A 23,564-nucleotide genomic window follows, 5' to 3' on the forward strand; every position below is an offset into this window, starting at 1 on the left:
GCTTTGACCAAATTAGAGGCATTTGAGACTATTTTTCTGAAAACAGAATTTTGTTTCTGCTTGAATTTACCTGCAGGAATAATTTCCTGCATTCAAGTGGCTAAAAATTGGAAGCTGATGAGGCTGGGTTAAGATTGTTCCCAGATCTTAAAGAAGACATATTGTTTACAAAAAATATATGTATTTTGTAGTTACTACGTATTTTCATAAATATTCTCTTTTATATAAATGAAAGCTTTAGGAACAATGCAAGTTTGTAACTTTGAATGTGTATCATATGTAGAATTACTTCTGTAGATTTTACATATAAAATTTTCCATAAACTTCCACAGGAGTTAGATACATTGGTGGCATATAATAACCCTATTTATGTGACTGATTAATTATCAGTTTATTATTTTGTTTGTCTAGTAGTTTTTTCCTTTGTGAGTGTACATCTGTTAATTTCTCACAGTATTCCAAAATCTGGATTACACTATTATAGGACTCTATAGCTAAGAGATGGACTCTGAGATACTACTGCAGTAGATACTTTTATATATTATGATTCTTTGTGCTGAAATTGCTCATAGTATTTCATGTCAGTTACTCAGTACTCAATAATTCCTTAAACTAGAAAAGACGATTTTTAACTAGGACGTTTGAAATCAATTAAATTTTTCAGCTTTCATTAAGGATCAGTCTCTGCTAGGAACAGGTGCTGCTTTTTCTTCTTAACAGAGACCCATCATTAAAAAAAAAAAGCCAGGGTGAACATAGAGTTCTGATTAGCATCAGGATATGTTTGCAGTTTCATACCTGTTTGGAGTTACTTGTAAATAGTTACGAGTCTTTATCACTGCATCTTCTCATCAGTAAAACAGGTCTGGTGACCACAACTTGGGAAAGACTCTATTTCTTCACTCAAGGTGGCAACTTGATGTGTCAGCCAAGGGGAGCAGTAGCTGGAGGATTGATTCAGGACCTGGATAACTGCTCTGTTATGGCTGTGGACTGTGAAGACAGAAGATACTGCTTTCAGATCACTACTCCTACTGGCAAAACGTATGAGACAGGTTTTGTTTGAGGACAGCCAGTCACACCTACCCCTTCAGATGCTCTTTCCTGTAAAACTTGTTTGGTATAGTAGTAAGCTTTTCTGGGTCTCCAGAAGAATGTTTCCAAATTAAAAGCATATTCCTTCCAATCCTCCCCCACAAGTGCCTGAAAGGCACAGTGGTGTCTTAGCTGCAGCTTATTCATGATTCTTGTTCCTTTGGTGGTTAATGGATGTAAAGTTTGGTGATGTTACTATAAACACTGGAGTCAAAGAATCCTGGTGTCCACTGTTAGCACTTATACACTGTGTTTATATTTTAGGGGTATAACTCTTCAAGCAGAAAGCAAGAAAGAATATGAGGAGGTAAAAATATTTTCTTAATGTTATTATTCTTGCATACAAGTGAGCTTGAAGACTTCAGTTTCATTTTTCCTTTACAGTGGATATGTGCTATCAACAACATCTCCAGACAGATCTATCTCACTGACAATCCAGAGGTGGGAGCTTGTTTTCCATCTTTCAGTCCATTCCTTCAGCTTGCTCTCCCATTATTCTTCAGATGGTAAGGTAAACTACATGTCTAAAACAGATATTCTGTCTTGTTTTCATAGGCAGCTGCAATCAAATTAAATCAGACAGCCCTGCAAGCAGTGACTCCCATTACTAGCTTAGGAAAAAAACACGAAGTTCAGCACCCCAGGTAATGTTCCCCCTTGCATGGAGCAGGGACTGTGTGCAGTTGAATTGAGCCTGGGGCCGAGGGGTCTTAAGGAGATGTTGGGATTGTCACTGAAAAGTATAGATACAAGTCCAGGTCTCTGCTGGTAATGCAGCTGTGAATATGGACAGGGCAGGGACACAAATGGCCACCTATTGCTGAAAGTCAGCCTATGCTCAGAGTTGATCTGCATTCAGGTTTAATATACCAGTGTTTACTTTTGTCCTAAATAATATTAGGTTAAAAAAATAAATTATTAGAGTCCTCAGTGACAGGCAGATAGGAAAATACCTTACATGTTTGCATAGTGGTTAAGTCCTGCTTTGGATTTTTGAATAATCTTGTCTCCCTTCCAGAGCAAGGGTAGAGCATCAGTGATGCATAGAAACATATTTTTTTTTTACATTTGCACTTTAGCCAGACTGTGAAGAATATGGAAAATGACAAAATAATTCCCAGTGAATCAGCTGGCATTCAAGACTCCACACAACTCATTGCTCCTGGAACACCAATCCAATTTGATATCGTACTGCCTGCCATGGAGTTTCTGGACCAAAACAGAGGTGGCAGGTATGGCCAGAGACAGTGATCCATCAGTGTAACAGTGTGAATTTAGGCGAGATGAAGCATTGCAGCATCTGTTTGTGGTGATGACCAGAATCTGTAATTAAAGTTTTAATTCTTCCTTCTACAGGCGTGCAAATCCATTTGGGGAATCTGAACACAGCAGCAAAGATGAGGAGGAAGGTCAGTGCTTCTTTCTTCCGAAGAAAGTTAGTCATGATTTTAGCTAGTGTCTCTTAAGAAAAACAACTGACACTGTGGAGCAGAAATAAGAGACCCATAGTTAAGTGACCTTCCTGTACCAGCACATGCAGTGCCTGGCCCTGGCTGTTCTCCTCCTACCCTGTGCCTGGAACTTGCAGCCCTGTCAGAAAACTGCTCTCGGAACCAAAGCAGTATCTACTGCTCTGAACATTCACCCTGCTTTCCCTTGCTCACCACTGGCCATAAAGGGAGCCTGGTCAAGTGATGGCTTTGCTGCATGATGGCTGCTTAGTTGTCATTAAATCTTATGGTGACAGTCAAGGAGCAAGGAAGAATTTGGTGAAAACCTCACTGGGCCTAGCTGCAAGGAAGGTCAGAAGGACATAGAAGAAAGGGAAGCACGTACAAGGCTTAATGGAAGCCAAGGCTTGTGCACAGTCCTAAATTCATCACAGTTTATGTGCATCCAATAGCAAAACAGGCAAGGGAATTTTATTCTCTTATCAAATGAAGCATAAAGGACCAGTCACACTTTTAAAGCTTCCAGTCAACTGCAGTAATTTTCTTCCCCACCTCCACACTGCTGCCTGTTCACAGTTTGAAACTGGGTCAAGGCACTGTGTGACTCATGGCAGAAAGCCACCACTCATGACGGTCACCAACCACAGGCTTACTGTTGAATTTCCAAAGTGAATAAAATAATTCCACTGATAGTTTGAGCTACTGGAAAATTGAAGTAGCACAATGAAGGAAGTCATGGCTTTTCTCTTGCAGATTCCCTGCTGCAGCAGATGTTCGTGGTTCGGTTTTTAGGGTCCATGGCTGTTCAGTCGGATGAGACGTGCGAGGTGATTTATGAAGCCATGAGACAAGTGTTGGCCGCTCGAGCCATTCACAACATCTTCCGCATGACTGAATCCCACCTCATGGTCACCAGCAAGAACCTGAGGTACTGTAAAAGCATTAACTTGTCAAAATTCTGTTCTCTTCATACAATTGGTGGTTAATTATGTATCATTGGTTTTGTTTTTCTGAGACACACCCTTTGAGGAAGCAAGATCCCAAGAGTCACTTTACCTAGAAAGAAATCTCTTTTCATATTCTGGAGTACCTAGAAATGATCCTCCAGACCAAACTGTAGGAATGTCCTATCAAAATCTAAGGGATGCAGAGGGCCTTTTTGTCAAAGATACAAAAAAAGATGCAAAAGAATGGATTGGAAGATTCTCTTTCCTAACAATGTCCTTTAACAGTAGTGTCACTGTAGAATATGCCAGTATCGGACATTCCCTTTAGCTGGGCTGTGTTTATGTCCCTCTGCATTGTGTTAGCCCAGGCACTCAGGATGCTTTCTGAGTGACTCAGAAAGGTGCTCTGACCTGTGCCTGTCAGGCAGCTGAGAGTCAAGGCCTAGATTTGAACCTTGCCATCACAGCTCAAGCACCTGATTCTGTGCATGTTTCCTCATCTGTAAAACTGCTGGAGTTACTGCCTTTCTATTGTAAATGCCCTTGAAATTACCAGGAATCGCTTTAAAAATATTTTCTTTTTTTCCCAACTAATTGCAGGTTAATAGATCCTCAAACCCAAGTTACACGAGCAAGTGTAAGTAACTTTTTCTATCACAGCAGTGACTACTCAGTCACATGAACCTGAGCTAGCCTGCCAACTTGAGCTGATTAAAACAAATAAACTATTTCTTTTCCAGTTTGAACTCACCACTGTGACACAGTTTGCTGCCCATCAGGAGAACAGGAGACTGATTGGCTTTGTGATCCACCTCAGTGAGACTCTGGGAGAAGACTCCATGAGCGCGTATGTTTTTGAGAGCAACACAGAAGGGGAAAAGGTTTGTGTAACATTTAATACAATTTTTCATTTAGAAAAGAGGTCTGTGGCTTCTTGGCTTACACATCTGGGAAACAGTGCTATAGGAACAAGAGCAGCTCAATTTCTGGCCAAGAAAGCCTGTGTTAACATGCAAGCCTTTACTGGCTTATGTCTAAAAAGGACCAAATGAACAGACAATGCAGCAGCAGGTATAAGGAGGAAAGAATGGGATTGCTAATCCTAGCATAAAGAGAGAAGGGAAAGTGCTGTCCAGCAGCACCACTAACAAAAGGAATGTCAGGTATGTTGAGACATGTACAGCTGTGAAGCCATATGTGCTAACACCACTGGCTGTTTGCTGCCTGCTGTAACAGAAATAAGGAGTGAGATGCAGAACTTTTGTCCCTACAGACACTCCCCCAAGTGTGGGAATAAAGTGTGGTGACTAAATCTAACCAAGCTGAGTGCAAAGATTTTCCAGCCTCTGTGAGCTTTGAAGCTGAACCCAAGATAGTGTTCCTTATTTAGCATAGCAAATTGGTATTCCACCTCTGCTTTTAGACCTGGTTTTAAGACTAAGTTTGCACTGACATTTGTGTGATTTACTCTTAATTAAAAAACCAAACCACAACTGAACAGAACTTTACATTTATTTCTTCTTTGTAGATTTGCTATGCCATTAGCTTGGGAAAAGAAATTATTGAGGCACAGAGGGTAAGTTTGTTTAATTCCCCACATCTGTATGATATATCATGTTCTGCTTTTAGGCTGCACTGTCCAGGTACCTCTGGTGTGCATAAGAAAAACAAACTGCTACCCCTCCTAAGGACAAAGTTTTGCAGATATTGTTTGATTTCTCAGTAACACAATTTGAGATAAAATGTGCCACCCCAATCCAAATTCAAAATTACATAAATCCAAATGTTTGTGTCTGAAAGAAAGTTATGAGAAAAGTTTTCAAAAAAAACAACAAACTAACTCTTTGGGTGATGTATAAATCACAAACACTGCTTTTTCACTTTTAGAAACTTAGATCTTTTTTTCCTCACGTAGGGATGAAAATCACAGTGTTTTTCCACTTTAAATGAATGGCAGTTACCAGGTTCCTTGTAAATACATTTTATCAGTACAGATGTGACATTATTATTTGCTGTGTATTTTTGCTGCTAAGATTTCAGAACAAGATGGGGAATGAGCTTTTAGTCACAATCACTAAGCATGTGTTTAATAAATTCTTGAGGCAGTTTTTTCCTGGCTTTTCAATAACTAAAGAACAGCAGAATAAAGGCTCAAAATTAATTACTTTTTTTTTTTCTTCTTAAATACCCAAGGATTGTCTTTAGTTAACCAAAACGGTACTATTTATGTTTCAAATCTTTAGAATAAAGCTTGTTAAAAAAAACAAAGTTGCAAAAGCTTAGCAAGAAGTACTGGGCAGCTTGCTGACCTCTTCTTTTTCTTTAGGATCCAGAAGCATTAGCTCAGCTAATGAAGTCTGTGCCATTAACAAGTGATGGGAAGTTCATACTTCTGAATGATGTGTCAGAAGAGGATGGAACCATGCATGAAGGAGGGGAGGAATCAGAAGCATAAGCAGCTCCTGTCACTTCCTGCAGCCTGTGGGAGCAGCATAAAGCAGGGAGTCTTCTTGCAAGAATCTGTGGTTTTCGGTCACCTGCGCACACCTGAGGCCAGCTGCCCTTTCCTGCTGGAGAGCAGTGGTGTCTTTGCAGCGGAGTCCCTTTGGATTAACAGCCCAAGCACAGCAGGACTGTGCCCTCCAGGCATTTTGCGTGTGGGAATGTGTAGGGTGGAGCTGTGTCTGCGGAGCTGACAATCCCGAGGGGAGCCCCGTGCTGCTGGTGGGCAGGAGAGCACAGCTGGCAGCCACCGAGGGTTAATGGCATTTCTTACATTTATAGGGCCAGCAGCCTCTCATTCCACTGAAATTTGCGTGAGCTGCCAGCTCCGCTAACAAATATCAGGCTTCAAATTTCCTACCATAGTCAATTTTCATAGTTTGCATTATGTGCATCTGAATGAAGGTTAAAAATGCACTATCTACTTTATTTCAGATGAAGTTACTTTTAGTTTAGTTTATGTATAATGAGATTTAGCTTTTGTGTTAGCATATTTACAAAACAATTTGTTAAACACTAAATTTTTCCTATTAATATAATCTATTTTTATATTGCATCTAGAATAAGCTTACAAAACAAATCTAAGTGCCTACTCTTACCTTCCATGGGACCAAACTCTCACATTCTGTAATTAAATAATGGGCAAAATGTACCTCCTGGATTTATTATTCTAAATACCACTGATAATATGCAAACCTCGGAAGTAGGCAATGAATGTGGCATGTTAGCTGTGTGCAGTTTTTTCTATGGTTAGGTTTCTTGCCAGAGATGGTAACAGTAGGACAAATAAGTACTTTTATAGTAAGAATTCTTTGTATTTTTAACATTGTGGTGACATGCAACAGCTGAGTCTACCAGCAACCTTTGGTTTTAAGAAACTGAGCAATAAAATGTTAGATTTTACAAGTCTACAATGTATTGACAAGTCTCATAGTACCTTCCTGAGATTAGATACTAGAGAGATTTGGCTAATAAGTTTACATTGCTTTTCTGTCCTGCAAACATCAGCAACATTACTTTGCAAGAAGAAACAAAACAGATAAAATAAAGAGCTGTTGGGGGGAGGGTGGGGGGGTGTAACTTGTAGCACAGTTTCTATTAATCAGGATAAGGTACCTAACTTCTCAGTCACCCAGAGACTAGATTTTCCATAAGCAGAATCTGTGCAACAGTATCTGAAAGACCCCAGATTGGAAGTGTTTGATGTGTAATAAATCTTATTTAACTGGTTATTGAATTTTTAAAAGTACCGTGGAAGAAAACTGTTAGTAACTGACACAAAAACTTCTTCATAAATAAAAGCTGAAGCTCTCTTATTAAAAAAATCAACGCTGAACGGGTGTTACTGAAAACACTGGGAATGAGGTTCTCAAAATTGCATTTATTAACACAGTTTTATGTACATAATGTTCTCTACTCACAAACCAAAGAGACTGGAGTAACAAAATACCCTTTTGTACAATGAGTTAGGAAACATTAAGTATTACATTTGGTCCTTTGTACCTGAGAAGCTGACAACAGCTGTTGATGGACGTCTGATGCAACTCAAATTTCCTTCTGGTTCCAGGCTGCATTAGGACTTGCAGAATGTGCCTTTTCATCACCAGGAGTTTGCAGCAGCTGGCTGCTGCTGGGGCCATGCAAACCCTTGGTGGCAGGGCTGACAGGGAGCTGTGTGGCCACAACCCCTGGGAGAGCAGCTGCTGCCACTTCCAGCAGCCTTGGCACAAGGCTGAACACCTGAGGGCAGTGGTGGCAGCTGCCTGCTGGGGGTGAGAGCCTGACCTTCAGCCTGTTCTAACCCTGTCCTGAAGAAAAAAAACCTAAATTCATCATCCTCACGTCTATCACTCCTGGGAATTTCTGAGTGAGCACATCTGGTTTAGTATAGAGGACTTCTTGTTTTAGCTCCATTGTCTCATCTCCAGACAACCAGTTAGGGTCCATTTAGTTCCTGTAATTGCAACAGGAGGCCAAAAGCAACAGAAAGAGTAGTAGCACCACAGCATGAATTTTGCCCCCTTTCCATATCCTTGTGGGGAGAAAAAAGGATTTAATTCAACTCAGTGTCACGTGTGACATCCAAACCCAGGACCCACCTTGGATTTCAGGTAAGAAAAATCTTTCTGCATGTCTATGCTGCTACATGACAAAGAGAAAGAAGGAAATACAAACTACAGTCCTGTATTAGCAAGAATAGCTCTATTATCACTGTACATATTTGTGTATGTATATATTTTTGCCACATAGAGTATACATTCAGTTCTCCCAGATTAAACAGGCTTCTATAAAAATAGGCTATGTCTTTCCTCTAGAATTTCCATCACCAGAACCACGTGAATTTGTTAACCACCGTACATGAAGACAGCGCTCAGTTCACGTTATGTTCAACTGCAAAGTCTTACCATAGCAAGATAATGTCTTTCCAAAAGAAAAAAAAAGATGTAGAAGGGAAAATACAAGTGCAGACTAGAGTGTGGGCTGTGTCTTGACCATACACGGCTCCCTAGCAAGGCCATCCTGGGGAAAGGAACACCATCTATGGGTGATTCTGCCGTTGCTGTGGAAGGAGGAAACGCAGCACTTGGCCATTCCACTCCACGAACTTAGGTGACTTCAGCAGAGATGGGAATGTGGAAGGATGGGCACAGCAACTGCAGCAGGATGGGAAGCAGCAGCAAGAATGCTGATCTTGGCAGTGCTACTGAGCGTTCAGTGCGGGCACAGTTTAGTCAAAAAAAGTGTACACAAATTTAAAAAAAAAACAACACAAACCTGTATCAAAGTAAAAAAGCAAAAATATAAATCAAGTAATGCAGCATTCTTTAGGGCAGTTATAATGAATTAAAAATAAAAACTTTAATGAGCCCAGCTGATTTTAACAGTCCATGAAGCTTGTGTGTCATGTTCTCAGAACCAACAAATGGAACGTTCGGATCAGTCTGGTCTTTCCAGTTGCGACAAAACATTCATCCTTGCTGTCTGAATGTTGAAGTGACTGGCAGGAAAGGGTGAATCAAAAATACATCAGGAATTGTTTTAACCAATGACCCGAGAGTGGGTGGAACAATCTGAACCACTAAAACACGTATTAAAGCAGGTTTGGTCTAAAAAGAGAGTTTAGGAGTGCCAAAAAAAACCCCCAAGGGTAATTCTCTCAGCTGGACTGACTAGAATAGTTTATCCTGGTTGGTAAGAACTAGAAGGGTGTTATGTTCTGGGAGATTAAAACACACCTGTATATTTTAATAGAAGTGGTGTTTTCTTTTAAGCTAAGTCTAGCTACTTAAGTTAGGAATCCAAGTAACTCTTGCACAATCTATAACCTCTACTTGCAGGCATGGACACATGTTATACAGAGTTCTCACAGTGTTCAGCAGCTTCTGAGCCTGCAGTGCAATTATTGTTAATAACCAGGCATGTAAGACTGTATGAACAACACATGGTACAACAGACCTACAAAGGCTAGGAAATACAGAATTGAGGCTGAAACTTGCAATTAGGCACAACATATTCATGAACTGTAAGATCACTTAATAGTTACAGACACCCATCACAGTGTCTGGTCATAAAAGGAAGAGCTGATTGTGATTCTGTCTCGGCTCTGGATTTCCTTACTTCTGTGGATGCAAATCACACCTTCAGTATGAAATGAGAAGCAATTTGTTACGTTCACTTTTCTTGTTTTCCCATTCTTTGATAAGGGGGAAAAATGAGGGGAAAATAAATATTTGATGGGATCCTAAGCTCCCACAGTACAAATGCTGTTTATAATAAGGGGATTTGGAATTAAACAGTAATAAGCACTTCCATTTTGTGTAATAGATTTAACATATATTCACAACATACACTGTTATACCCACAGTGTAATCTGTGACTGCATTAAATGCAACAGGACTGCACAATGACATGTCTCATTTTTTGGACAACAGATAGACCCAATATCTAGATTCAAGGTTTTTTTTCTGGTTGAAGAGATGCCAGTTCAAATCTTGGACCAACAGCCTATGAGTTTGGATTTTTTTAAATGCTATGACAGAGATGCGAGAATGCATCTAGAAGTTGATAAGGATTTTTTTATCTGCATATCTGTACTTTAAAATAACTACCTCCAAGGTCAACATTTTATTAAATTATTTTCAATCTAAAGAAAGTGCTGTAAATAATGCAAACTCCTGAAAAATAGGAGTTTCTACAGGAAATATAGACAAACACAGACCTAGCTTCAGTGGATGCTAGTATACTACTGTACATTTTCTCTTGGATTTAACAGAGCAAGTAAATAAAATCTAGAGCTTTAACTCCTACAGAGTGTTACTGATGAAGACAAGGACATGAGTTATTTGAGTAAGTAATCATCACCCATACCAGCCATGTCATTTCACAACAGGCTCTGCAGGCGTAGAGTTGGAAAGATCTCCATTGCTTGCTTTACCAGATTCTTCTAAGAAAATAAAAAATAAAGGCATAAATCATGTTTAAGACTTCAAAACAAAACTCCTCAAATCCTAGCATATATACACGATGTCACAGCAACATCTCATGCAGTATTTCATGATCAGCATATGCAACATGACATTGCAGCACAATAAGTCCTGGCCCTATGAAGAAATTCATATTTGGGGTGAAAGGTTCTTCAATCAGCAGTACTTGTCTCAAAATTACATATACAATGCCCATACATTTTTGAGAGTCCAAGTCCAAATATCATAGTGGAGGGCATAGATATTACCATGTTCAAAAATTTCCACTCTGGTATGCATTTCCAGCTTTTCCCACTGCATAACACATTGCCTGGGGAACCCAACAGGTACCACAACAGAGAATATTTAACCTAAAATATAATTAGCTGATCATCTCCAAAATGGTCTTCTACAGACTCCAGAGCAGCATGTCTATTCTTCCCACACTGCTTGGAGTTCTTCAGATTTGTTTCTTTTTTTTTTTTTTTCTGGCACAGAATATTTATCTGAGCAACTTCACTGAATATGATCAAATATAAATTCATGCTAAAAGAGTTTTTCTTTACAAACTTTTTCTAGCACATAAGAAAACTGATCTTTTTCTCCAGTGACTGTAATTTCACAGGTTACTTGTGCCTTTGTCAGAACTACAGTGGGGAATTATTTCCAATTCAGTTTTTAATATACTGTTCCCTGAGTTTCTAAGTAACTTGTGACCAAACTGCATTTCTATATCTTGATCCTTAGGTGCACTCCCATTTCTTTGGAAAGAATATTCTCAAGAGAATCTTTCAGCATTCATGAGGGAGAATATACAAACAGGAACAGAAATGCAAAACACCAATATTACCTAGTCAAGAGACCACACCACAAATTAAGATCTTACCCCTTGAATACAAAATTCAGTGGGAGACCAAGCATATCATAAACATCTGAATATCTACATTAACTGCATCATCTGCTATATAAGTTGAAAACCAGCTGGTACAACGGGTGAAACTTTATTTAACACCACCAGTCAACACTGGTAACTGAAGAGATAAGTATGATGCTGAAGTTACTGAATTTAATATTACTGCAAGTATGCAATTCTCCCCGTCCCAGGCTTTTTTTGCCAATTGGGTCTTCTGTGGGATTGCTTTTTTTTCCACACCCCAGAAACCCAGCTTGAAATTCACCTATTCCAAAGAAGGAGTTCTTGAGCTGTTCTTGCTGAGTTTTAATCACCCATATCACATAAACCTCTCTCTGGAATACTCAACCTATATGCAAGAAAGCATCTATGAAAAAGAAACTCTATTAAGGCACACAGTCTCATTAGCCAAAATATTCTATATATAAGATTCACTCACCTTCTTTTTCTTTCTTTTCCTGACTTTCTTCTGCTGCAGTTTTATCTGCTCTGAAAAAAATTCTTGCACTACTTAGTGAGAAATAAAGGAGTTCAAATTCCTAAGGGAAAAGATAAAGAAGAAGAGCATCAGTGTATCACAAATTTGTAAACAAATATCAATGGGACTTTTCATGAGCATCTTAGGCACCTAGAATTCAGTATCTAAATCACTTAAATGCTTTTGAAAATCTTCCTCCTTTCATACCTTATTCACATGCATTTTACAAAGAAAATGTCAAATTCCATTAAAGGTCAACTTCAGCAAAGCAGCATTAAATTTGTCACCGACCTACTGAGGCTGAAAATGAGGCTTGTAGCAGCAGTGAGAACTTAGAGCAACTTGCCTATGGAAAATCATGCAAGCCAGTAATTTAAACTACAATCTTCATCAGTGTCTGAACAAGGTTCAGTGATGTGGTTTTTTAACACACAGGACCAAACACAGTGCACACTCCTGGGAACCATGAGGGCATACCAGGCCTTATCTATTCTAACAAGACATTACAGAATGTAATCATGGGCTGTAAAAATAGCCATTGACATATTTGTGGATAGGCTTCTCCAATCAAGAGAGAGAAAGCACCATATCACAGCTGAAACCCGAGATGCTGCGCTTCCAAATTCAAATGCACCTTTCCTTTACTTGATAGCCAATGCATCATTCAATTAAACAGCTCAGAATTAACACACAGGCAACTCTGAGGGATCACAGCATTATGTGCAATCTTCGTTATAAGAAGTTTAACCAAAAGATAGTCTCTCCTGTTAAAGCATTCAGTTGCATTGGATTTCAAACTCCATGGGACAAAGAATTCCAATGAACCAGGTCTTCAGATATCACAAAAACCAATGGCATTCCCTTCAGGTCATACACCTTAAGTCTTTATGCTCTTTCTGCATTGCTGCTGTAGACAATCCTCTGGATCTTGCTCTCAATGAGCTCCATCACAACACAGGTACATGATTTGTGATGAGTAAGTGCTGAACCCAATATAGAAATAACAGAATACTAACAGAAATTGTTACCAGAACACATAACCAGGCCCATGCTGTACCTGTAAACAAAATTCCAGTCGCTTGTGGGTAAGGTTCATAGTCTGTAGTAGTTTTTCATCTTGATTCGTGGACTGCACTTTCTGTTGCTTAGTTACTCCTCTTATTTCCTTCACATACTTCTCTCTAACAGACTGGAACCAGTGCAGAGAATCAAACTCCTGGTACTGATCCAAAAGCTTCAGAATGTAAGCCACACCTAGTCATTAACAAACCATGTACTAAAGTCAACATGCAATTTGCAAAATATTTTGTGAATGTCTTTAATGGATGAGCCTAATGATAGTTCCATGCAAATATAGTTTTAATTGTTATTAACTTACAATTAATCTATCAGGAAAAATCACAATAAAGAACAAGCTTATATTAAAACATCACTTCTCCAAATACTTGCATTCCTTCTCAACTGGATGAGAACCACAAACTTGGAAAGAAATTTGGAAGCACCAATATATGTTAAAACTCTCTGCTCCCATACACAGCTATTCCATGTTTAGGAAATTCTGAACACAACCATAACCCTCAAATCCATTTGAAGGAAAGACATATCCAAATAAATTATGGAATTTTTAACTATGGGAACAGACAAAGTATAAACAAAACTTTTCTGAAATGTTGGCTTACCCAAAGGCTAATGAGGGTGCTGAAACTTACCCATGGCAAACCCATCATCAGTGAAAGCTGCTCCACTTTTGTTCTTCTTATTCAATTTCTCTTTGCAATTCATTGAATGCTCTACAAAATTGAGGGTCTGAAAGAATGAAAGGTTGTCTTGGGATCACGAAGACGCAGAAATGTCACAAGGTATTGTCATATATGCTACTACAGTCTAGTACAAAACATTTAAACACAAGCCTGCTCTGACAAGAGCCCGGTGCAGTGCAAACACTCACCAGCGGGGGGACAATGATGTAGAAGTTCTGCAAATGCATGTTCTTTGGGCTGCGGAATTCGGGAGCGAACACATCCACCAGCATTTTGAAGTACTCTGTTCCTTCTGCAAAATTCCGGGTCAGGTCACTGAGCACAGAGTCCAGCTGCCTGCAAGGGATGAGCAATGAGCTACCTGCTTCTGCTGAAAATCCCTTTGCTTACGCACCTCTTGGGAAAACAACCCTCTCTTTGCCCTTTGCCTATCCACAATCCAGGATTTGGGAGAGTATCCTCCCTCTACAGCCCATTTGAACAGTGTTTCTTGATTTAATGGATCTCAAAAAAAAGGTCTATGAATAGAATACTTGCATCTTTTTTATCTAAGACCCTGAAAATATTACAAGTATTGCTCAGGCACACAGCGAGGAAAGCTTGTTAGCTTCTAGACAAGGATTTCTTCAAGAAATCAGGTTCTAGGTCTATTACTATCAATGCTGCTTCACATTTTCAAAACAACTGCTTCTATTTGCTTTGTTTTGAAACAAGTATTTTTGCATAAAGGCAGAACTTTTAATACATGTATAATACATATACAATACAATAACTAATAGCTCCATTTATAAATATAAAATGACAATTCTTTCATTCCACCCTTGTCCCAGACCTCAAAAGTGTGCTGTACCTTGCTGCTTTTTGTGTTTCTTCTGAGAGTCCTTCTTCTTTCACCAGCTCTTCAAAGTTAACAATATCTTCCAGATCAGGAACAAACCTGAAAACTTACTACTTGTTAGGATTATGCTCAACTGTCTGTGTTCATTGAAGTATCTACACTAATTTATAATTTATTTAATTTAATCTTCTGGGCTTGAACTACTTAGTTCAAATTATGTCACATCTGTCATACATTCTCATCCAGGCATTATTAACCTCATTTCTAAACACATACACATCATTGTTTGTACTTCTGTTTTTACTGAGCTGTCATCTCCTCTCTCTAGCAGATTGATACTCTTGGTAACTCTAAGTTTACTGTTATTTGCAAGAAAACCAACTCCTTCCTATTATGTATAAGTTGCTACGTTTTAATGACCTTTCATAAACATAGACAAAATCTATACAGAAAAGCATGAAAGGAATGTGCTTTCCAAATTCCTCAAGGTTTGTATTGTTTTTTCCTTAATGAACCCTCAAAATTGTTTAACATGACAAATTGCTGGCTTATGGACTATATGCCTTACTAATGTGTATTTCTATTCACTCTTTTGCCATGTTTTTACATAGAATATATTTTATTTTTAGTGATTTATGTCCATACAGTGCTGAATCCTAGCACTATCTTCAATAATTCCACTTAAATGAAAGCATATAAGTGGAGCTTTCCAAAATCTATGGGGGATAAGGGCATAGGGAATATTAGCAAGAATAGAGAGCAAGGAGAAGAGAAAGAGCAAAGAGAAAAATGAAATATTTGTGGAAATACCTAATGGCACTACTGCAGCAGTGAAGTCCCCCAGATCTTATCATTCGTACATAACCCATAGCGTTGCCTTTAAAAACAAGAAAAAACAAGGAAGCAATTTGTAATTACATACACACACACACACACTCTTCATAGCTCCTACAGGCTCTGAAACACAGATTAAAGTTGCCATGTAGTTCTGGCACAGAACTTGGCTCTCAAAGCCAAGTTATAAAAGTTAAATTGAATCCTGCTATTAAAAGTCTATATAGAGAAATAAAACAAAAATGTATCATCAACCAAGGTTTTGTTCACTTTCGTACAAATTCACTCCAGTGGGCACATTAAACATTTGCAAGTTCAGATCAGTTCTGCACATTTACAGCATCAGTGGCTGAAAATATCATTGTCACATCATGCATTGCTCAGGATACTTCAGCTGGATATATGGCCAATTTTTGAAACACATGGAACTTAGCACTAGGAAATACACTCAGTGTGGATAAAAGTCAGTTCTATGACAAAGAGAAGAACTGAAAAGGGAACAGGAATCTATGCAAGCTGTAACTGCATTTGAGATTAAGACATGCAAAGGCCATTTCTGTGTAATTAGATGAGAGCATGTACTTAGCATGGGCTGCAAGTGAACTACTTTCCACCTGACTGGAATTAAACCTAGCTTTAGCCTGAGCTAAAAGGTCAGCTACTAGGTGATGAAGATCTGTTCCATTTAATTACATTTATAACATATTAGATAGCATTTCATACCAATTTGACTTATGAGTTGTCTGAACTGGTCAAGATAGCTCTGGCCATCCGGGGTTATTCCAAGTTTTCTGATGCCACGGTTGAATTTATCTGCTCTTTCAAAGGGATACTAGAAAAAAAAATATGTAATTTGTAATAATTACCTACTCTTAGAAAAAAAACTTTTCATCACATCAATAAAATCCCATTTGTAATGTAGTTTTACACCACATTTACAGCTTTATTTTTTTATAAATTATATACCTGCTTGTCTGTATTGGCTCACATGAGTCATTTTACTAAGTCACTTCTCCAAGTTGAAAAGTGAAATAGTTTTCTTGTGAAAAAAAAAAAGAATTCTTATAAGAGATAAGCACTTGATATGCAAAGAAGCTAGCAGTCTATTTTTCTAAATATATTGTCTCTCCAATTTTTGAGACAGTTTTCTAGCATGGAAAACCAGACCCTCATTCCCAAATTCTGACACACTGGAATGAGTGCTACAGGATCACATAATTTTGGATTCCATTCAAGTAAACTTATTATTCAAAGCTGAAAACTGTTATGCATGAGTTGAACAAGAAGTTTAGAACCTCAAATAGACTACAACTCCATCAAGTCATCCTTAGGTCACTGAGAGAATGGTTTTAGCCAACTCCATATTTACAGAGCAGACAGAATGGAGCAAAGCCCTGAATACAGACATTGCTAACACTGCTTTTTTCCAGGACAAAAGCTGTCCCTTTGTCTGGAGATACACATTTAAATAATAGTAGTGTTATGGTTTGGTGCACCTTCAGTCACATGAAAGTAGCACTCCTTTTAGTAAATTACTCTTGAGCCTTCAAAAGCTACTATACCTTGTGATCATTCTGATCCTTCACTTCCCTGAAGAATCTGATGTCTTTGATAAGTCTGGATTTGATATGTTCATCATACATGAACTGGCTAAAAATGTAAAACTTTTTCCTCAAGAATTGGTAAGTGAAATTTACCTAGAAGGCAAAAAGAAAAAAACCCAGTCAAATCAAGAAAGTTAGTGAAGTAACAAAGACATCTAACACCCTGTTATCAACATATGCCTGAGTAACTTCTAATGCAAGTTCTCAACTTATTTTAATTTCACTGTTTTAAAAGAATAAGGAAAAATAACAAACATTCTCCTGGAAAGCCTACTCTATTCCAGGAGAGGCAGAGGGACCACAGGACAAGGTCAGTATTTCAGGTGATCACCTGCCCTACACAGCCATTAGTTTATCTGGAATATCCTGTAACTGTCCTTTTGAAACAATACAAATACCAAGTTGAAACAGGCAGACATGATCAACTTCCTCAGTCTGTAGAATCTCCATAACCTCCTGACACAACCTTTTCACTTCCTAAAAGTTTTGTAAAATACTTTCTCATAGGGCAGAACCTTCTACCCTACATATCTCAATACTTCTCATATGCAAAAAATAACTTGCAATCAGAAGTGAATAAATCTACATCACCATAAACCAACATAACAGCATTTTTGAGACAGTACCCACTCTCAGAAGAAAAGTGAAAGAAATCATTATAACTTTATTTTTAGTAATTTCTACTTCTAAAATAATGACTTGAGAGTGGATTCAATATTTCAGCAAGTTCGTTCTCTTTTTTATGATAGAGCCAGAACAGAAAAAAAAGGAAACAGCAACAAGGTGGAACTTAAGCAGCAGACTGGAAAGCACTGACCTAAAAATACCTTTATCACTGTATCCAACCTTGAGAATCCCAATGATAAATTCCTGCTGTAGCAGACACAATGCACCTCTTTGCATTTACCTTGCAGAGAGGCAAATACCTTTGGCTGGTTAAAATGGTTACCTACACTTCAGACATCATTAAAAGATTTGCAGTAAGAATTCATTTTTCCAACAAGTGTTCAAAGGTCTGTATTTTGCAATTTGAAAATCTGATATTTCTTAAACATAACAAGTACAAGACGAACTTTAAAAAATTGACACTGCATTTTTTTCAAGGTTTACTTTAACTGCAGCAAAAGTATCTGTCTGCTAAGTGTCATTAAGGAGAAAATCAGGGCATACTGTCCAGAACAGTCCAATCAGAACATCCATCTCTTCTTTGATGTGGTTTTTCATCTCTTCCTTAACATTTATGTAACTGGAAGTGACAACACTCTCAAAAGATTGTGATATTGATTTGTGCCACAGTGAAGAATTGATTTCTTAATTCACACAGAACATTATTACTGCATTATTAAAACTGCATAACCAAATAAAGTATTATGAGATGCAAGGAAGAGGCTTTTGTCCACAACCACAAACAAACAATCCAACAGCAGCAGTGCAAAAGATACTCACTGTTGTGTTCATGATTCCTGTTCCATGGGTTCGAATTGAATTAGCGATGTGTCGGATGTTGATGGTGTTCAAGTGTTTGTTATTACTTGTTCTTTCAATGAAGATCTGGGAGGCAGGGAGGGAAAAATAAAGTTAATTACCCAAAACTGGTTCTGTGATAAATTATTGAAATAAACAGCCTACATCCTATTTCTGAGAGCAGCTGATTATGGTGATTAGGTAAAGAACCAAGAAAATACAGCATGGATACAATGAACTTTATCTGGTAAATTCTTATGATTTCTACACAGCTGTGATTCAGCAATATAAGGCAAATGTTGCACTCAAGACTCCCATATTTGAGATTATATCCTACATTACGTAGTCTAAACTCTATTGGCACCTGTTTTCACATTCTGACCTCTTATATACCACACCAATGAGTTCCACTACTGAACTACAAGCTATGAGAAAATGTACTTCTTCCCTTTTAGGAAGCCCTTCATTCATTTTGCTTCATCTCTCCAATAATCCATTTTCAGATACACACTTTTCAAGCTCAAAAATCACATACTTAGTATGTTCTTATACAGCAGCCAATTATCCTTGCTGCCTTCTAGCTTCACCAGAAAACTGACATGCAGTGATCCCACTGGAATGACATGTTCAAAATACGCTACACAACATTCTCTGAGACCAAGCCATAGCATCCCCCAAGATGTTTCTCTAGAGTATCGATACTATTTCACAGCCTCTCACTATGCATGTTCAGCCTGGGCTTTTCTTACATATACTCCACTCTACATTTTGCAATCCCTTCAAATTGGAGCCAAATGTCAGGAAAAGTGTGGGATATACCTTACCTGATTATTCAGATTGTAGAGGTAGCGGGATACAAAAACATGAATATTTCTCATGATTTCCAAAACATCCAGACCCTGAAACAATATTATTTATTAAGAATTACTATAAAACTTCTCAAGAACTACTGGCACACCTAACAACTCAGATGCAGAAATACTGTTTCTGCAGTTACTTGAAGGTTATTTAGAAAGCAGTGTTTTTCTTTGCAAAATGAAGAACCTCTTAACGATTTTTGCTCCATGTCTGTAAGATAATGCATAGAGGAGAACAAAAGCAGCTCAGCCCACGTTTTAGCATTTGCACTCTTGCCTGTTTTTTGCCAGCTTCCCCTGAAAGTAAGGAATCCTCCAGCCTATTCCATAAGGCACATTAAACAACAAAAAAACCCCACAAATTGAGATTTGAGATTTATCTTGAGATTAGTATTTTTCAGATTCTAAAATATAGAACCTTGCCTTAGAGATTCCTACAGACATTTAGATGTCTATAGAGAAATAAGCAACTAGCCAATTTTCAATATTGTTAACCCAGCCTGCATAAAAGACTGAGGTTTGCTGTTTACAATAAAAATTGTACAACAATGGTTTACATTTTTTCCCCTAAGGAGTCCCTTCATTATCATTGTGCCTAGAGATGATTTCATTTATATACCCTATTTCCAAGCTGTGCCAGGGATTCTATCAGGCTTTTGAGGCTGGGATGTTATGAAGTGTGGGGTGTCTTTGCTTTGAAGTAAAGCTCACACCAGAATGAATATTATGAAACGAATGTTGTTAAATTGTTTAATTCTTTGTAACAATGTGCTGATCAGGTATGGCCAATAGAAAACCAAAGCTAGAAACAGAAGTTCATCTACAGCACTTTTGGGCCAAAAAAACAGCAGAAGTTCTTAGTTCTATGTGCTCCTTCACCTTAGGAAGACACAGCCACCATAAACATGACTAAAAAAGGGCAATTTCTAAGAGCTTTCATCCATGTGCTAACCCAAATGAGGGAATGAAGCAAACTGCCAAAAACATCCAATATATTAAAAATTTTGAAGGAAAGTCTTCAAAACTTTTTGAAGCAATCTATAGACCTTCTAACAGTGGATATCTTGACCATTAACTTGATGACACTACAACTTTATTCTGATGTCACCATGTTTAGCAGCTTTTAGGAGTCTCTAAAGCACTCTCCTAGAATCTAATTCACAGGTGTCCCGAAGTCCTCTGTGTCCAACCTGTGAAATAGTTTCTTTTGATGATCACTAAGCAGAATCTGCAGAAAACCTAGCAATAAACCAGGAAAGAAGACCAAACACTCAAAGGTCATTCCAGACTTTCAACAGTTTTCTGGATCTACTGCTTGCCAAATTGCTGACACTGAATTTTCAAGAAAACATTCTCTGAATTTGCATATTCAATTCATTTCATTATGTTAAAAAAATGAACAATACAAGTCCAGCAGGATATTAAATTATATCAGTGTGATCTCCAAAGGCAGATAAAGATCCTGCCTCACAATTAAACTAGAAATTAAAGGTGATTTTTTCCAAACAGGTCTCTGCTCTTGAATACTTTAATTTCAGTGACTCAGTGGTATGACAGTGGAATGGTTTAAACTCTATTCCTGTCCTGTGGGCACTGTACCTGCTCCAGAGTCTGGCTGGGAAGGTGAGCCTCAGTCATATTTAAACCATAGCGTTGGGTTGCCAAGTTTCTCATCTCACTGTAGGTGGCCCAGTCATGAAGAGCTACGGTCGTTAAGTTGTAGAAGGTCTTGTCCAAATAATGAGTTACATAAGCTGTGAACAAAAGGATGAACTAAAATAATGCTACCTGTTTAGTTAGGAAAAGTGTGGAAAGAAGTGAAAAGCTATACAAAGCTGAAGTATAAGAGATGAAAACAGAACCAAGCAAATGTTTAACTCCTCACCTTTTATGTCAATGAATCGATTGAAAAAACGTATTGGGTTCAGAAAGAAGAAATGAGCCAGGTCTTTCATGCCAACTCTGAAGGGGTTTCTGTCATCCAGCTTCAGGTGTGTGTGAACTGATAAGCGCAGGTCCTTTTCTATCTCTTTACACAATTTGTCCAGCAAGTGCTGTTCAAGAAAGTTAAAAAAAATAAAGAAAAACCCACCAAAACCCCAAACACACACACACAAAAAAAAAACAAACCACAAAAAAAAAAAAAAAAAAAAAGAGTCATCTTCAGTGTCCATTTACAGTGCTGTTAGCAGAATCAACGTTTCTCTCCACAGACATGTGTAAGACCATTAAACTAGTGAAGAAAGCTTCACTCTGGTAGGGCCACACAAGTCAAAGTGAATAAATATTTGGGAACCAGAAAGATACTGATTTCCTGTGTTCTTGTTCTACTAGACAGTAGCAAGAAAAACCTACACAGCTCAGAAAATGTAAAGGTTTACCTACCAAATGCCATTTTTTACATGGCTAAAACTTCCACATGGAAGTTTAACACAACTCACACTCAAGTATTCTCACTTCTCATTTTAAGGGAAACTAAGCTTATGGCTATCTATCTAAATAGTAAGAACAAATTCAGTGAGGAAGAGTCTTGCAATAAGAAATTTGGTCTGATTTTTGAATAATATGTAATGTTTTGTCTTGAGCTAGTTAAATAAAAAACATAGTTCAAAGGTTAAAAACTAGGACTTGGGAAATCCAAATTTGCACTTTCTTTGTCAAGTCTAGATAATAATGCAGTTAAGAGGCCATCTATATTTGCAGATCCCTCACTACTAAAAGCCATGCATGCACACTAAGAACAGTAGCATTTATTTTAGGCATTCATCCAAACAGAAGCTAATCTGACAAGAAGCACTCCTCTGTCTGCACAGTCAAATCTATAACTGAGGTTTTGTTAACTTACATAATTTAGAGTGCAGTATTTTCATGTTCCCAGACAACACAGATACCACTAAAAATGAGTCTTAAATAACCAAAATCATCAGTCAAACCAAAAACTTATTTATTAAAATACTTCACACTGAAGTTGTCTGTGCTATTTTTACAGATCATATCAGATTTGCTACAATAGATAAGAGCTAATATACATTACAATAGCTAATTCAATGGCTATTGTAATATTATTATTAATAAGAATTGCATAATTATTCATTGTATTTATTGTGTATTAATAATTCACAGTAATTACAATTAAAATAATTCAATATTGTAATAGATTACAATAGTTAATCTGAGATAAAGATATTTCAAGCACAGTGGTATGTTTAATTCCCAACCACAACAAATTACCTCATTGAGCACTTCCATGATTTCTTTGTCATAGCATTCCAGAAGCACCTCATAAGATTCCAAGTGTCTTGCATGCATCATAGCAGGTACACAGTCCCGTAGTGCACTAAACATATACTTATTAAAAAATATCTAATATTAACAGACACATATGTCACCAGCACCTCAAACAGTGTTCAAAGCTAACAAAAATCAGAATCACCAATCTTCTCATTTTCATTAAAAATGGACTTCATAAACCCTACTGGAGTGTCCTGTCCTTTATCTGAGGTATTATTTCTTACTGACTTGAAGATCCTAATTATTAGCTATTTCATCAGAAATTATTTTCACTTTATTCATTTCAGTACTGTACAACCCTGGAACAGATGTTTTTTATCAGGATTATCATGCCAAAGCATGATTCACATCTGCAGCAAGTACACAGTACTTCAACAAGGGGATAAGAGACGAGGGGTGGAAAAAGCTACAGGACAACTATCCAACACAGAATCACTGAACACAGTGATATCTGCTTTAGAAATATGTAACCACAAAGAGGAACAAAGGCTTTTAATGTTCAAGTCTAGCAGGTGTTCACTTCAAATTAAGAGTGAAGAGAGGAACAAAGAGACAGACGGACACAGAGTTGACAATAGCAACCTGAGATTTTTTAAAAAATCTAATAGACAGATTTAAACCAAAGATTGCTTTTATATCCTCCAGAATGAGAAGAAAAGTCTGAGTCAGTACTAATCAGGGATTTGCTTTTTGAGCTTTTCCTTTAAGAGCTTCAGTCTTAGGTTTATCATCTCTTAGTCTGAATCTGTCACAACAGTTAGTAAGTTGTACCATTATTACTTACATGTAGTCTAGCAGAATCCACTGCATTTTCATAGACATCATCTAAGTAGATTGGAAAGACGGCTCGATGCCAGTACAAGAAACAACAGTCACATTGTGCTCGAACTCTGGAATAAAAGATGAATTGTTAGACACAGATTTGGAAGAAACCATTCTTCTAACACAGTGAGTGTATTTAAACTGAAGACAAGTGCATTTTGAGCCTAAGCTTTACACCATTATTTTAATATTCCAGATGCACTGACCTTCAGAAGAAAGTTCTTTATTAAAGAATTTATCTTTTT

At 37.7% G+C, this 23,564-nt stretch overlaps 2 protein-coding genes across 7 annotated transcripts in view; one reads left to right on the top strand and one right to left on the bottom strand.

Moving 5' to 3' along the window:
- The window catches only part of APPL2 (adaptor protein, phosphotyrosine interacting with PH domain and leucine zipper 2), a 33,276-nt gene extending 26,048 nt beyond the window's left edge, over nucleotides 1-7,228 (top strand). Inside the window, exons 11-21 of one of the 2 annotated variants that reach the window (XM_015628196.3) lie at nucleotides 856-1,044; nucleotides 1,360-1,402; nucleotides 1,480-1,536; nucleotides 1,651-1,739; nucleotides 2,175-2,327; nucleotides 2,452-2,504; nucleotides 3,300-3,474; nucleotides 4,094-4,130; nucleotides 4,234-4,374; nucleotides 5,022-5,069; nucleotides 5,820-7,228. In XM_015628196.3, the coding sequence (XP_015483682.1) occupies nucleotides 856-1,044; nucleotides 1,360-1,402; nucleotides 1,480-1,536; nucleotides 1,651-1,739; nucleotides 2,175-2,327; nucleotides 2,452-2,504; nucleotides 3,300-3,474; nucleotides 4,094-4,130; nucleotides 4,234-4,374; nucleotides 5,022-5,069; nucleotides 5,820-5,948 (1,114 nt within the window). In that variant the 3' untranslated portion in view covers nucleotides 5,949-7,228. The remainder of the gene's footprint in view (nucleotides 1-855; nucleotides 1,045-1,359; nucleotides 1,403-1,479; nucleotides 1,537-1,650; nucleotides 1,740-2,174; nucleotides 2,328-2,451; nucleotides 2,505-3,299; nucleotides 3,475-4,093; nucleotides 4,131-4,233; nucleotides 4,375-5,021; nucleotides 5,070-5,819) is intronic. The other variant, XM_015628197.3, reaches the window with a different exon arrangement.
- Nucleotides 7,229-7,356: 128 nt separating this feature from the next.
- The window catches only part of WASHC4 (WASH complex subunit 4), a 39,161-nt gene continuing 22,953 nt past the window's right edge, over nucleotides 7,357-23,564 (bottom strand). For 2 of the 5 annotated variants that reach the window (XM_015628195.2, XM_015628191.2), the window contains exons 19-33: nucleotides 23,282-23,387; nucleotides 22,438-22,554; nucleotides 21,092-21,260; nucleotides 20,806-20,960; nucleotides 19,174-19,248; nucleotides 18,332-18,436; nucleotides 16,844-16,978; nucleotides 16,005-16,113; nucleotides 15,258-15,324; nucleotides 14,460-14,546; nucleotides 13,798-13,945; nucleotides 13,559-13,655; nucleotides 12,907-13,103; nucleotides 11,811-11,910; nucleotides 7,357-10,439 (exon numbers count right to left, since the gene is read on the bottom strand). In XM_015628195.2, coding sequence (XP_015483681.1) covers nucleotides 10,372-10,439; nucleotides 11,811-11,910; nucleotides 12,907-13,103; nucleotides 13,559-13,655; nucleotides 13,798-13,945; nucleotides 14,460-14,546; nucleotides 15,258-15,324; nucleotides 16,005-16,113; nucleotides 16,844-16,978; nucleotides 18,332-18,436; nucleotides 19,174-19,248; nucleotides 20,806-20,960; nucleotides 21,092-21,260; nucleotides 22,438-22,554; nucleotides 23,282-23,387 — 1,735 coding nt within the window. In that variant the 3' untranslated portion in view covers nucleotides 7,357-10,371. The remainder of the gene's footprint in view (nucleotides 10,440-11,810; nucleotides 11,911-12,906; nucleotides 13,104-13,558; nucleotides 13,656-13,797; nucleotides 13,946-14,459; nucleotides 14,547-15,257; nucleotides 15,325-16,004; nucleotides 16,114-16,843; nucleotides 16,979-18,331; nucleotides 18,437-19,173; nucleotides 19,249-20,805; nucleotides 20,961-21,091; nucleotides 21,261-22,437; nucleotides 22,555-23,281; nucleotides 23,388-23,564) is intronic. The other 3 variants (XM_015628193.2, XM_015628192.2, XM_015628194.2) reach the window with 3 other exon arrangements.

This window comes from Parus major, chromosome 1A, assembly GCF_001522545.3.
Source record: "Parus major isolate Abel chromosome 1A, Parus_major1.1, whole genome shotgun sequence".
NCBI classification, from domain to species: Eukaryota; Metazoa; Chordata; class Aves; order Passeriformes; family Paridae; genus Parus; species Parus major.